The sequence below is a fragment of the Strigops habroptila genome, chromosome 10 (assembly GCF_004027225.2).
Source record: "Strigops habroptila isolate Jane chromosome 10, bStrHab1.2.pri, whole genome shotgun sequence".
NCBI lineage: Eukaryota > Metazoa > Chordata > Aves > Psittaciformes > Psittacidae > Strigops > Strigops habroptila.
This window is the reverse complement of record NC_046359.1, coordinates 22329672-22342214: the sequence shown is the minus strand read 5'-3', so window position 1 is coordinate 22342214 and position 12543 is coordinate 22329672. Positions and strand designations below refer to the sequence as shown.

Sequence of the window (12543 nt, the reverse complement as noted above, 5' to 3'; positions counted from 1 at the left end):
GTTTTGGATGAGCTGATTAACAAGTGGTACAGGTTGTCAAAGTCATCCACGAAGAAGGAATGCTCCTTATCGGGGTCCGTTGCGATGGCTTCCAGTTCGTCTTGGGCTGCCCAAGGCAACTCCAATGGAATAAGCTATAACTCCTGAAAAGAAACAGTTTAGAATGAGCAAAAAGTTTTCATTGTGTTAAATTTGATTTAAGACCCAATACTGCAAACGTAACTGCCTGGCCACAAAAATGTGGGCAGTGAGTTCAGTGCTCACTGTCTGCATAAAAATGGTATTTTCAATTGGAGGAAAGGTCTAGTTTGTACTTTGGGGTTACCTTTTGCCAAGAGCAGAAAGGTTTAAACAACGGTCAAGCTTCTGCTCTGGGTCTGAACAATGGGCTTCTGAAGGAAAGGTTCTCGTTTCTGATGCAAATATCTTACAGTTGTGTTGGAAGATGTTATGACTGTCCTGACTGGAAAGCTAAAGGAGGCTTCTTGTCTTACTAAGATGGTAGAAATCCCTTGACATCTCCTAGACATAGCTGGGTTTTGCTAGATTTATGTGTGTTGGATTTGTTGTTGGGTTGGTTTTGTTTTGTTTGTTTGTTGTTTTTTGTTTTCCCTGAAGTTCCTTGTTATTAAACAGATACTGGACTTGTTAGAGGTCAATGAGACCCGAGGGTAAGATGCTACTTTCCTTCGTAGAATTTCATCCAGTGTCTTCGAATTGTAGCAAACCGCATTTCTCTGCCCTGGATAAATGCTGAGGCATGTGGGGAGAGTAGGTAGCAGTAGAAGAGCTTACCATTTTGGTGAGCTGCCATGGCTGGCACGCTGACATCATCGTAAGACCTGCCATCTGTGATGAGAATCATGATCTTCCGTTTGTTGGGTTTGGATTTGCTGAACAGCTGCTCTGTGGCATAGCTGATGGCTGCTCCTGTGCTGGTCCCACCACTCCAGTAACTGATCCTTTTAATAGCGCTCAGCACGTCCTGCTTCGTGCTGTACTTGTCAAAGCTGAACTCGAGCCTTTGCTCATAGGTATACTGAACAGCCCCGATGCGGGTGTCGGTGTCCGAAATCTCAAACTCCTTGCTGATGTTGGCTACAAACTGCAGCACCGTGCGGAAGTTGCCAGTGCCGACACTGCTGGAGCCGTCGATTACGAAACCAATGTCAGCCGAATTGAGGCACGTCTTGCTGCAGGCCAGCCGATTGCTGTCGCAGACCCGCTTCACCAGGGGCTGGACCACCTTGTGTAGGCTGAACCAGCTGGGCACGTTGATGGAGTAGAAACCATTTGTCCTGCAGACTGCCTGCAAGGCAACACTAGGATGAATGCCACGGAAATTTGGTCTGCCTGTTTCAGCTCGGGTATGTAGCTAAACTGTAAATATAGGCTCCCAGAAAGAGGAATGCTGGAGTCTGAAATGGCCTCTCCTCCAGTCACCATCTGCTTCCCTGGGAAATGATGTCAATGTAACATCACACATACTTGTGTAACGAGGCAGTTTTTCCTGCCTTTTTTTAAAGCCGTGGGATGGAGCTTATATTCTAGTAGCAAAAGAAATGTAATAAGCAAGTTTGCCACCTGTCAAGATTTTTTAGATGAGTTACATTGTTCACAGAAAAAGCATTCAGATCACAGAGCTGATGTTAGCGTGGCTCCAGTGGTCATTTTGGGAGCCTGTGTGTTTGTCGGGGGCAACTTCAGCTCCTCTTGTTCAGGGCAACAAGGAAAGCGTTGCCTGTCGACAAGCCCTACCACCTTGAACTGAAACCTGGGACTAAAGCTGGATTACGCTTGGCTCCACACTCTTCTAAGCAGAAAACCCCAGGCAATTTTGGCAAAAATGTGAAAAGCCCATAAAGATTCCCCATTGTGCTGGCTCTGCTACATAGTAAAAGAAGTCTTTAATTTTTGTAGCTCAATACTTGTAGGGAGCAGATCCACAGGAGTCTTCTATAGGGTTAGTGGGAATTAGGAGAGCATGGGTAGGAATTAGGGGTGGCTCAGAAGAGGGAGTGGGAGAAGTGAGATGTGGGGTGATAGAGACAGGCTGGATCACATTGTCCTTGGCTTTAGCGCATTTTAAATGCTAATGCTCGTGTCTCTCGGTAAGAATATTTTTTTAAGCCACGCTTTATCTATCAACTTCTGTGTGCATGAGTGTTTTAAAAAGACTGAGGCACTGTTTTCTTGGTGCCTGGTCTTGACGTGCATGTAGCCTAACAGCTCCAAGAGAGTTAGGGTTCTGATCAGTTGGCTCCTCACAGTATCCTGCTCTTGTTCTTACTGTGTCACTGCTGGTTTAGTGTTACGATACAGCAGTATCAAGTCACCATTCCCCCTTCACCTTCCTGTTCTGAGCCCACTCCCACTTCTGCAGTGTCCTTGGCAGGTTTGCAGAACCTCACTGTAGCTTTGCTCCTTTAAATACATTAAATGGAAATAAGACTACAATCCAATTAAACACTGCCCAGAGACAGCGCAGCTCACTGGAGCAGCTCTGGAACTCATGGAAGATTATTTCATGGCAGAGCAACACAACTCAGATGGGCATCTGTTTTCTGAAAATATCAGATAACTCGACCTTGCTTCCTGAGCCCAGTCTTGTCTGGCACTTGGTAGATACCTCCTGCCGTAACTGGGTGCCAGCTTGCCCTGAAGCACTGTTGAGCAGGCAGCAACCGCTGGTGCCAAATACAACTTGTTCAAGGCTTGTGTTCTCTTTTTTTGCTGCACATGGCAGGGATTTACTCTTTTTCCAAGTGCTACCATGAAGTACACAGCAGCAGAAAACAAGATAAGAGAAAATAACCTGCATCAGATCAACAGTAGGAACAAAATGTTGAGTTATCCAGCATAGCTGAAAAAAACTGGGGTGCGCCTGTGTTGGGAGCATACCAACACTTGCATATATGGCACCTGTTTGTAAATACAACGCTGGCGTTGGTTGACAGGGCTCTTCAATCTTTGGCCAGGGTGGGAGATGCACAGCAGGCAGGCTTGTGGAAAGCTCAGGATGCAACTGTGCTTTGTCATGCCACTGTGTATTTGGAAAAACTCTCATCTCAGTATGACTGCAGGTTTGTGCCAGTGTTTAGTCAGGAAAAAGCTATTTGTTCCATGATGCTCCTCAAACCAGAACTTCACTGACTTTGTCTCCATTCCGACTTCAGTGCTGCTGCCTGGCTCTTCAGGTAAGCACCCTCAATACAGCATAAGCAAGACAAGAAATAATCATAAGTGGTAAGAAGGAAAGGGAGATGCCTTGAAAGGGACAGCTTGGAAAATGCAGTCAGAGCCAAGCTCCTGGCTAGAGCCCAGCCCAGTAAGTACCTTGTCCACAAAGTCTGGTTCGATAACATTCTGCTTCTCAATTTCAGTAGCTGCTTCAACAGTGACAAAGAAGATGTTGATCCCTGATTCTCTGGCCAGCCTGGAGGCCTCCTCCACTTGGTCAGTTGGCCACCCATCCACCAGCACTACAACCACATTTGGTGCTCCACCTCTGTTTCCATTAGCATCCAAAAAGAAGTTTTTATTAACAAATGAAAGTGCCTTCCCTGGAATAAAAGAGGGGAGATAAGGATTGAGTTACAGGTCTGGAAGCACTCTGCCTGATAATACCTCACGAATGGTGGGCAGGGAGCTGATTCAAGTTCTGGAGCCCTGCCAACAGTGGGGAAAAGCAGTTTCAGTGGCTGTGGAATCAGGAGGGAAGGTTGCTGCTGTCAGTGCCAGTGCCTCCTGAGCCCTCCTATGCTGGAGCCCATCTATCCCCTCCCTGTATCCCATAGGGGCTGGGGTGACAAGCTGGGTTAGCAAGGATCCCTGACGTGTCCTGCGCATGAGGAGAAAGGTGAATCCTGTCCACTTGTGATGTACTCACAGTGCTCTGGATGAGCACAGGCAGGTCACGGAGCGGTAACCCCTCTCCAGCCCTGCCCTAGTGCTGAGCACCATTTGGTCACAGCCTCCACACCCAGTGAGGTGTGGTCTCTCTACAGCCCAGGCTCTGGTAGCCCTCCGTGAGCTTAGGACATGCAAGCAGCCCCTTCACCTACCAACGTTGGAAAGTCCACCTCTCTGTGGGATTTTCTCAATGGCGCTTCTTAAGTCCTTGGAGTTGGTATAAGTTTTTAAGTTAAATTCTGTGGAAGGGTCATCACTAAAAGAAGAAATGAGAGCAGCTGTCAGTTTTCTGGTTCACACGTAACAATACAAAAGCTGTAGGACCTGTTTGTCCTACCTGTCTCCTGGGTTCAAGCTGGAGTGAGACCTTCAGCATGTGTCAGCTGCAGAGCTACAGCTGCCAGAGTGTGTGGTTGTGCCCTGTGGCAAAGGGAGAAGCTCTTACCCGTACTGAACGATGCCCATCAGAGGACCAGCACTGCCAATGCCAAGGGCTTGAGCCACGTTACCAAGGAATCTCTTCTGGAGCTGAAAGCGGCGTTTACCAATGCTCCAGCTGCCATCCATCAAGAAGGACAAATCAACCTTGCAATCTGAGGAGAGGCACAGAAACACGGAGAATACTTTTAGTCCTTTCTGATAGCTGTGCTTCTTGTGAGGAGCAAAGGCTTTAAAAGCCTGCATCCAGTGGCTTGTACTGCTGTGCAAACTCTACTAAAAAGCCTTTGACGAGGACAAGTCACAGCTGGGGGCTCAAGTCTGTCCTGCTCTTTGGTAAATGTGGTCCTTGGCATGATTTTCTCCCATACAACATCCAAGCCTGTCTGGGTGACAAAGGGCAAGAAGCTGTTCCCAGGAGTCAGTTTGGGAGCACCTTATTTGGAGGCTGGGGAGGAGAGGTCAGCCATGCAGGAGCAAACTGGCTCATATCCTGTTCCACCAAAGCCATGGCTTGGGCTTGGCTCCCTTTGTTCACAGCCCAGAGGTGGTGAGAGTTTGTAAAGCCAGGCATGACACTTGGATTTTGTGGTCTGGACACCTCCAGAGCACAGACTACAGGGATTTCCTTGGTTATGCTTTTGTGGACTTAATTGGTATACTAGGTATAACAGGAACAGTTAGTTCCTTACATACTGTGTTAATGCTGCTCAGGAGGGAGGGAAGACCCATTCAGTTCCTAAAATGTGTGGTGCCTGGGATGTGCCTCAGGGCAAAGGATGTTGTGGGGTCTCTTCAAGGAGCTGCTGACAGCAATCCTGGCAACTCTGCACTTCTGAATGAAAATTGTTCAGCAACTTCATTCTGGGCTGGAGCTGATGTTGGGGATGATGATTTCACTTGCTGTGTTCAGACTGAGTGGGGACTCTTTTTGCATCTAGCTCTGTGCTTGTACCTGTGTGTGCAGTAGCAGCAGTTTTGTCTTGCCTCTCTGGGCTAAAACAATATTCTAGAAAAGATATCACTGCAACCAAACAACCTCTTCCCTCTAATGACGTAGATGAACCTCATCTTTTTGCTTCTGTGAATGCTGTCTTCATCGCTGCCAGCCTGCTTTTACATGTCTGCAAGTTAATGGTATAACATTCATCGGTTAGACTGCAACCAGGAGTGGGATTGAAATTTGGCTTGACCAGAGCGCTAATTAACATTTTCCCCCTCCGGAGTCTGGGTCATCCCCATCTCTTGATTTCCCTCTGATGATGCCTCCTACCAATCAGACTGTCCAAAATAGTGTGTTTTAATCATTAGGTAGCCCGAAGGCTACAAAGCGCCAATTGTTCTTACTGGCTTATGCAACTGCCTCCCATCTCATTACGTTCAATTTTTTCTCCTGTAGCTGTCTGTTTTTCTAGTTTTAATAATGCTGAGTTATAGAAGCGTGACTGAGAACTGCGTTCGTTCACAGCAGATCGTGACGCAAGGCCGGGAACCCACAACAAATAATACCTCAATTAACAGCCAAGCTTTCCTCAATTTCTTGTCCTTCAGTGGGAGCTACACCATGTGGTCTATATCTGGAAAGTGGGGAGTTTGTTAGCCAGCAGAGTCCAGGCATGCAAAGATTTACATACACTTATATATAGACTTAATTTCTGGGGAGGAGTCACACAACAGGAGTATTTCAGTGCTGTGACATTAGTGGCACTCTGCAAGAGCACAGGCTAAAGTGTAGGGTGAGTTCTGTAGGTAAAGTTCTGTAGGGTGAGTTCTGTAGGTAAAGTGTAGGTAAAGTTCTGTAGGGAACTGAGCACTTTCTGATTTTCAGGGAGGCAAGATCTGAATTATAGCTTTTATGGTCCTAGAGGTATCAGCGGGATGAGCGTTTCGATTCTGGTGTGCCTTATCTCAGTTCAACTGCTGGAAACACAGCTGTGCTTGCCTGTGTCTCTGCTACACGGAGTAGTGCTTTTCTGCAGTGCAATTGGGTCTGTAGGGCAGCTCCTTCCCCTTTTCTTCTTCTTTCCCTTACTTCTTTATCTGTTTTAGGTGTATTTGACATTTTTGATAAGCAAAAAAATACTTCTAAGTATTAGGAGAAGTGCCGGGGAATACATAGAGATTTGGTTCAGTGGTTAGTAGTAGTTAATGATGTAAAGAGTCCTTGAAATGACAGTTCTGCAAGAGACGGTGTTCAGCCGCTGGAGGATGGGCAAGAGAGGACCCAGGCGCTGGTGGGAGGGTGAAGCCGCTTCTCAGGGTGGCTTCCCATGAGGAGGTGGCAGACAACCCCACCTCTTCACTCAGAGCTTGCTCCCCCTTTCTCCTTCCACTCTGGGCCCCATCTAAAGATGAGTTAATGGTCAAATTGCTCATCTAACCCCGGCTGCAACACATGGGTTTGCTGTCCTCTGCCATCACAGTCCCTGAGAGAAGCTCTGTGCCCAAGAAGGGTGGAGCTGGTACTGCCCAGAAGAGGTAGCGGTGAGCAGCCACCATCTCCCTGTGCAGGTAAGCTAAATCTTGGCTGTTATTTCCTTCCCTTTAGAAGCAAAACCCAACTATGTGTATGAGAGGGGTCAGTGGAGAGCACTCGCTGTTCCTCTACGAGGGAAAAATGAGTTCCTCAAGTTTCTTAGGCTTTCTTGAAAGCCTTTTGCTATTTTAATTTGAATGCATTCTAGCAATATATAATTAATAAAATGGTATTACTTAATTAGGAAATTAATTCTGAAGTACGTACTTGAGTTCCCCTGGGAGGTGGACTCCAGTGGCTTTGGATTCAATTCTTCCTTTGAACTGAAGCCTAGAAAGAGGAAGGGAAGGCTCCATCAGTGTGTGCTTGGTGGCTGCCCTTGCTCTGGAAGGAAGCAGGCAATGGGGTAGCTGCAGAGGTGCCCCCTGGCCTGAGGATTGATGTGGGAGGGAAGCAAGGATGGAGAGCACATCCTTAGAGCTTACCTTTTTCCACCTACATCTCCTCTAGCATAAAACTAGAGCAGAGGCACTTTTAGAAGTGCCATCAAAATCTCTCCAAGCACCAACTTTGACTCCCCTTTGTGAGTCAGTGCCCTCAGTGCAAGGGCTTGGTAGCAGCACGCACAAGTAGAGTCAGGTGCAGAGGCTGGTGGCCATGCTGTGGGGTGGTGGCCTTTAGCACTTTGCCCCTGTGCTTTACAATGAGCTACACAACATCCGAAGCAGATGAGTGACAGATTTAGCATGTTGCTTTTCTGTCTGAAGGGGAAGGTACTGGCAGCGACTCACCCCACCACGTTACAGCTAGAGAAGCAACGCAAGCCACAGCTCCTCAGGGGCTCCTGGAGGACTGGGTTACTTTGGAAAGCACAAAAGAAGCAGGGCAAATGGTAGCACAGAGCTACAGTCAAGTCATGGGAAACAGTCTCACGGTAGCTAGTGGGTTGTAGCCAAGACCCCAACTGAGATATTTGGATGGTAGCAGCCTTGGGAACATGAGTTTATGTCCTTGTGAGATGCACTGACTCACAGGGCATCATCAGGCTGGTGGCTGAACTTCACTCATGACTTGAATGTCTGGTGAAAGTCTCCTACAGTACAGCATCTCCCTCCTGAGCAATGGCAACGAGCTGTTTCTTTTCACTACACCATGACAAGATTAAGGGGATTTAACCGGGATAATCCTCAGAAGAGACAGCAATGATCAGACAAGCCACAAACTGAATGCTCGCTGAGGAAATGTTGGTCAAATAACAGCAGAACAGGTTACTATTTTTATAAACTGCTTGTTAATTTTTATAAAACAAAGAAGGAAGACTTCCTTAAAGCTTCATCACCAAATACATCAGGGAAAGACTACAGACTTCAGAGAGACAGTAAGAAGGTAACTTTAGAAAACATGAGATTAATATAGAAATTGTTTATCTCTCCCCAGCAGCCAGCCATGAGGGCATCAGTGTATGTAAAGAGAGCAGGTGGCAAAGGGACATCAGCAGAGATCGCCTAAATATGATGGAAGGAATAACAGCTCTGAGCGCGTGCAACGCCTAAGCTAGTTGCTGAAGGTATTAATGACCAAGCCATAAAAATGCAGAAAATAGCCAAGAAAATGGGGGGGGTGGGGAGGAAGGGAGGAAATACCAGCACCAGCTCCAGCTCTGTCCATCACTGCTTCTATTTCCATTCCAGCTATGTCCAATGATCTGCCCATCATAAGGCGCAAATACACTACTTTGTGTCCTTCCACCTGCATGCTGAAAGCTGCGCATAGTTTTGGGTCAGGGGCCAAGTTTGTATTAAGTCTGATTATGCAGGATTAGAGGAGGAGAGTGAATTTTGGGCTTAGGCTGGTGTGTGTCTGTGGCTGCTACTCGCGTAAATGAAAAGGAGGGCAGTTCAGCAGCCAGGCAAAGTAAAGCAAAGGAGCAAGAGCTACAGGAGAACACTTTGAAGGAAGTGACCACAGAGCCAAGTGTTTCTTGCAGCCTGAAGGTGGACTGTGCACTCACATCTGACAACCCTTCTGGCTCCTTCACCAGCAGCCACAGCCCCCAAACCTGGGAGAGCAATAGTTTGACTGCGTGATTTGCCAGTGCCCCCTCTTTGCCCTTACTTTGCCTGTGTGTAAATGCCTGTAGGCACAATCCCATGAACACTTTCAGGTGGTGCAAACCAGCCCCACTGCCAGAGGCTTGAGCCCTCCTCTCACAAGGTGCCATCTCTCCTGCTCCTGTCCTGCCATCTGCCCCTCTCCCTGCCTGGTGTTGGTGGGACTCAAGGGGAAGGGGCAAAAGGCCAAATTAAACTGAGAAGAAAGAAAATGATGGACTTGACCAGCTCCCTGATGAAGCCCACCCCCTGGTGCATGGGCAGAGGGTGGCTGGAGGCAAGTTGGCTCTTTCTGCTGGCAGTGCTGCCTTCTGGAGGGCTTATCTAGTGCAGAAATTATGGGTGACATGAGAGAGATAAGGGAAGCAATGAGCTGGCCTTGTACATGGTCTCTCTTGGTCAGCCATACAGATGAGAATGGTTGTGTTTTTTTTCTTTACAACCTGAAACAGCCTGCAGCTTGCCCTCTTGACTGTGTTTGTTCAAGTATAGGCTTTAATTACATGTGCACATAACAGTTCCTCAGTAATAGACCAAAACCATGCTTTATCCTGCAGCCTGTGCACCACACACCTCGCACATGCTGGTTTGGTATCCCATATGTGCAGTTCCCCCTGCTTGCCTTATTTGCAGAAGAGAAAGTAGGTGGATCTAACACTGTGGTGAAATTAGATATTAACATGTGCCATTCATTTTAGCAACAAACTTGTACAAGGAAACTAATTCTTAATTATATACCTCATGCATTTATCTATGTCTAATCAAATCCATATTCCTTACTCAGGCATACAGCTTTGTCAGATATTAGCTTTGTCAGAATGGAAACCCCAAGTGTAGGCAATGCAGCACTTTTCATTGTTATTTGCCAGTGCAATTACCAGTTCTTGAAGGTTGTGGGTCAGCTGCCGGATTTGTGCTTAGTGTAACAATAAGGTCACCCACCAAATAATCTTCCCCAGCTAACTGGGGAGGTGGTCAGTCTCTATGGGCCTCCCTGTCCTGGCGGTCCAATTTAATGTTGTTATTGCCATGGGAATTTCAACTCACTGCATGGGCAGCCTACTCCATGCTAATTAAAGTTCCCTTCACTGATTGTCACAGCTGTCCATGCTGATTAAACTTCCCATTCATTTAAGTAAGGCAGCAGTGACTACATCCATGCCAGAAACCATTCCTTTGAAGTGACAATCTGAATTCATCAGACTCTATCACAGTAGTCTATGCAGGCAGTTCAGTTGCTGAGAAACTGTTAATACAACAGCCCTTCCCCCATGCTCAACCTTTCATTGCATTTAATGCAATCTGTTGTTTTCTACCTTAAAATAACCCTCTCCACTCCTGGTCCTAGTGCTGTAGCTTTTTCTAAATAAGCACACTGATGGCTTAAGCTACAGAGGACTGAAACACTTCCTCCCTTTGGCTCAGGCTGGAGAAGGGACCTCTGTTCCTATCTGAGACAATGCAAATTTTGACTCAACAGCCACTGCTGGCGACACTGTATTTGCAAGCTAATGCATATGGGCTATGCCGCGCATCACAACCACTACAAGGATTAGTCATGCCTCAGCTTTGAAGTAAGCAGAGTGTTCAAGGGAATAGTCTTTGTAAGGGCCACCAGCAAAGCCCTCTTCAGAAATAGAACTGGTGATGGAAAAGACATCTTACATTGGATGGTCCAGCCCCTCATAAGAGAGAGAGTATCCTGTCATGAACTGGCCTGTAGTTCATGTAGCCTCCTTTAAAATTTTCCAAGGAAAGGCATCTATGTGTTCTATGTTGAGCACACAGAATTTGGAGCAGTTGGTAATTGCTCCTGATTAAGGTTTGTGCAAGTCATGGTCTTGTTGCTACTTGAGCCTGCTACAAATGTAGGGGTTTTATTTCCTGCCACTTATCAGTAATTATAAAAATGTTGTCATTTCCATATTGCCAGTTTTTAAGGCTAAAATGTCAGAAAATTTCAATGATGCTTGTTATTCTTTGAGCTCAGCTTAAATCCTCCTTTTCTTATCTGAAAATCTTTCCTAAGTACATTGACATCAGAAAAATCTGTTGTCATCTTCACTGGTTGCAGCTCTGGACTGTGATCCCAACTGTGGCATTCCCAAAATACCTTCTTATTTACAAATGGATTTCGGTAGCTAGAATCTCTTCCCTGCATTATATCTGCCAACTCTTTCCAGAGCTCATCTGTTCTGCTCCTGCTTTAGGCAGGAATTTGAGACTGATGCAAGGGCAGAATAATTTTAACTACTAAGATGTAAATTACATACTTTGATCATAATTTTAAATACTGTAATTACTCCTTAAAATGAGATTGTTATCACCAGTGTCATGGGTCTGATGGATAGATTTAACTTTTCCCATGTGTGATGGAAACCACTTATTCCCAGACTAGTTACTGAATGCTTTAAATATTTACCTGTGTCAAAAAGGCTCAATCCAGGTTTCCACAAGTCTGTTTCCATTGCTTTCACACATGAAAGAGAAGAAAAAATATTACTTAAAATAATGGAAGTACTACAGATTACAAAGTTCTGAGTCAATCTAGAAAAGTCAGTTCTTACAACGAATTATCATTAACAACCAGGAGCTAAGGAAACCTGGAAACCTTTATGTGCACATTTCAAGCTGTATTTAGGAGCCTTGTATCACTGCCTCCAGAGCACTAATTTTTTTTTATTATTTTAAATATGCGTCTTTAGATCTGATTTGGTCTTGTTCCTTTAAATTGCATTGATACTGAGGCAAATATACTGACTTTAGTATATTTTTGCTTGGCTTAGATTGTTTTCCACTGAAAATCTGCAAGTACCTCTCATCTACAGATTTTTCTATCCCCTCAGCCCATCCAAACATGAAGAAGTTGTCTGGATTTTACTTGCAGCTGATTAGACATGGAAAACGTCATCAAAATTGCTGCTTTTATCAATAACTCCCGAAGCGTCTTTGTTTTGAGCTTGCTGAAGAATTTTTCTAAAAAGTGATGTTTTGCTCTGGGTTACAGCCAGATGAAAGCTGTTGCAGTTTCAAGAGAGTTAATGTGCATTGTCAAGAGCTTGGAGGAGTTGGGACCTTCTGAAGAACGTGCTGTGAGAAGCTGCACAGGCAACTGATGTGTTGGGGAGGGTGTTTTCCCAACACACCCTTTTGCTATCCTGAGCTGATGAGAGGAAGTTCCTCGACAGCCCCGCCAAACCCGCAGAACTGATCGCTGCTGTTTGCAAAGCAGCATGCGTGTGCTTGGTAGGATCAAGAAAAACAACTCTCCTTTCCAAGAAAGCAAGGACATGTTCAGGAGTTTCCCTTCGATCATTAGAAAACTTGGCTGCTTTGAAGCAGCACATCTGAGCTGCCAAAACCTTGGCTGAAAAAAAGATAAGGATTCATTGGAAATATGGCAGGTATGTGTTTGCAGGTATTTTCCTTCTTGCTCTGTGATGAAGGAAACAGAATCATTCATGATGGGAAGCCTGTGCTTTGTAATCACCTTCAGGGGGACCTTAAGGTGCCTTAAGCAATTAGGTGGGGTCAAACTCAGATTTTGATTTAAACAAGACTCAGCACTATGTTCCCCTGTTTCTCTGGCAAAGATGCGGCTAGCTT

General features: G+C 45.8%; 1 protein-coding gene across 1 annotated transcript in view; it reads right to left on the bottom strand.

Moving 5' to 3' along the window:
• Positions 1-12543, bottom strand: part of VIT (vitrin) — a 51718-nt gene that overhangs the window by 3028 nt on the left and 36147 nt on the right. The window contains 9 exon segments of the mRNA XM_030499986.1: positions 3-23; positions 26-113; positions 115-143; positions 796-1309; positions 3337-3563; positions 4065-4168; positions 4358-4505; positions 7094-7156; positions 11360-11407. Of these exon segments, the coding sequence (XP_030355846.1) occupies positions 3-23; positions 26-113; positions 115-143; positions 796-1309; positions 3337-3563; positions 4065-4168; positions 4358-4505; positions 7094-7156; positions 11360-11407 (1242 nt within the window).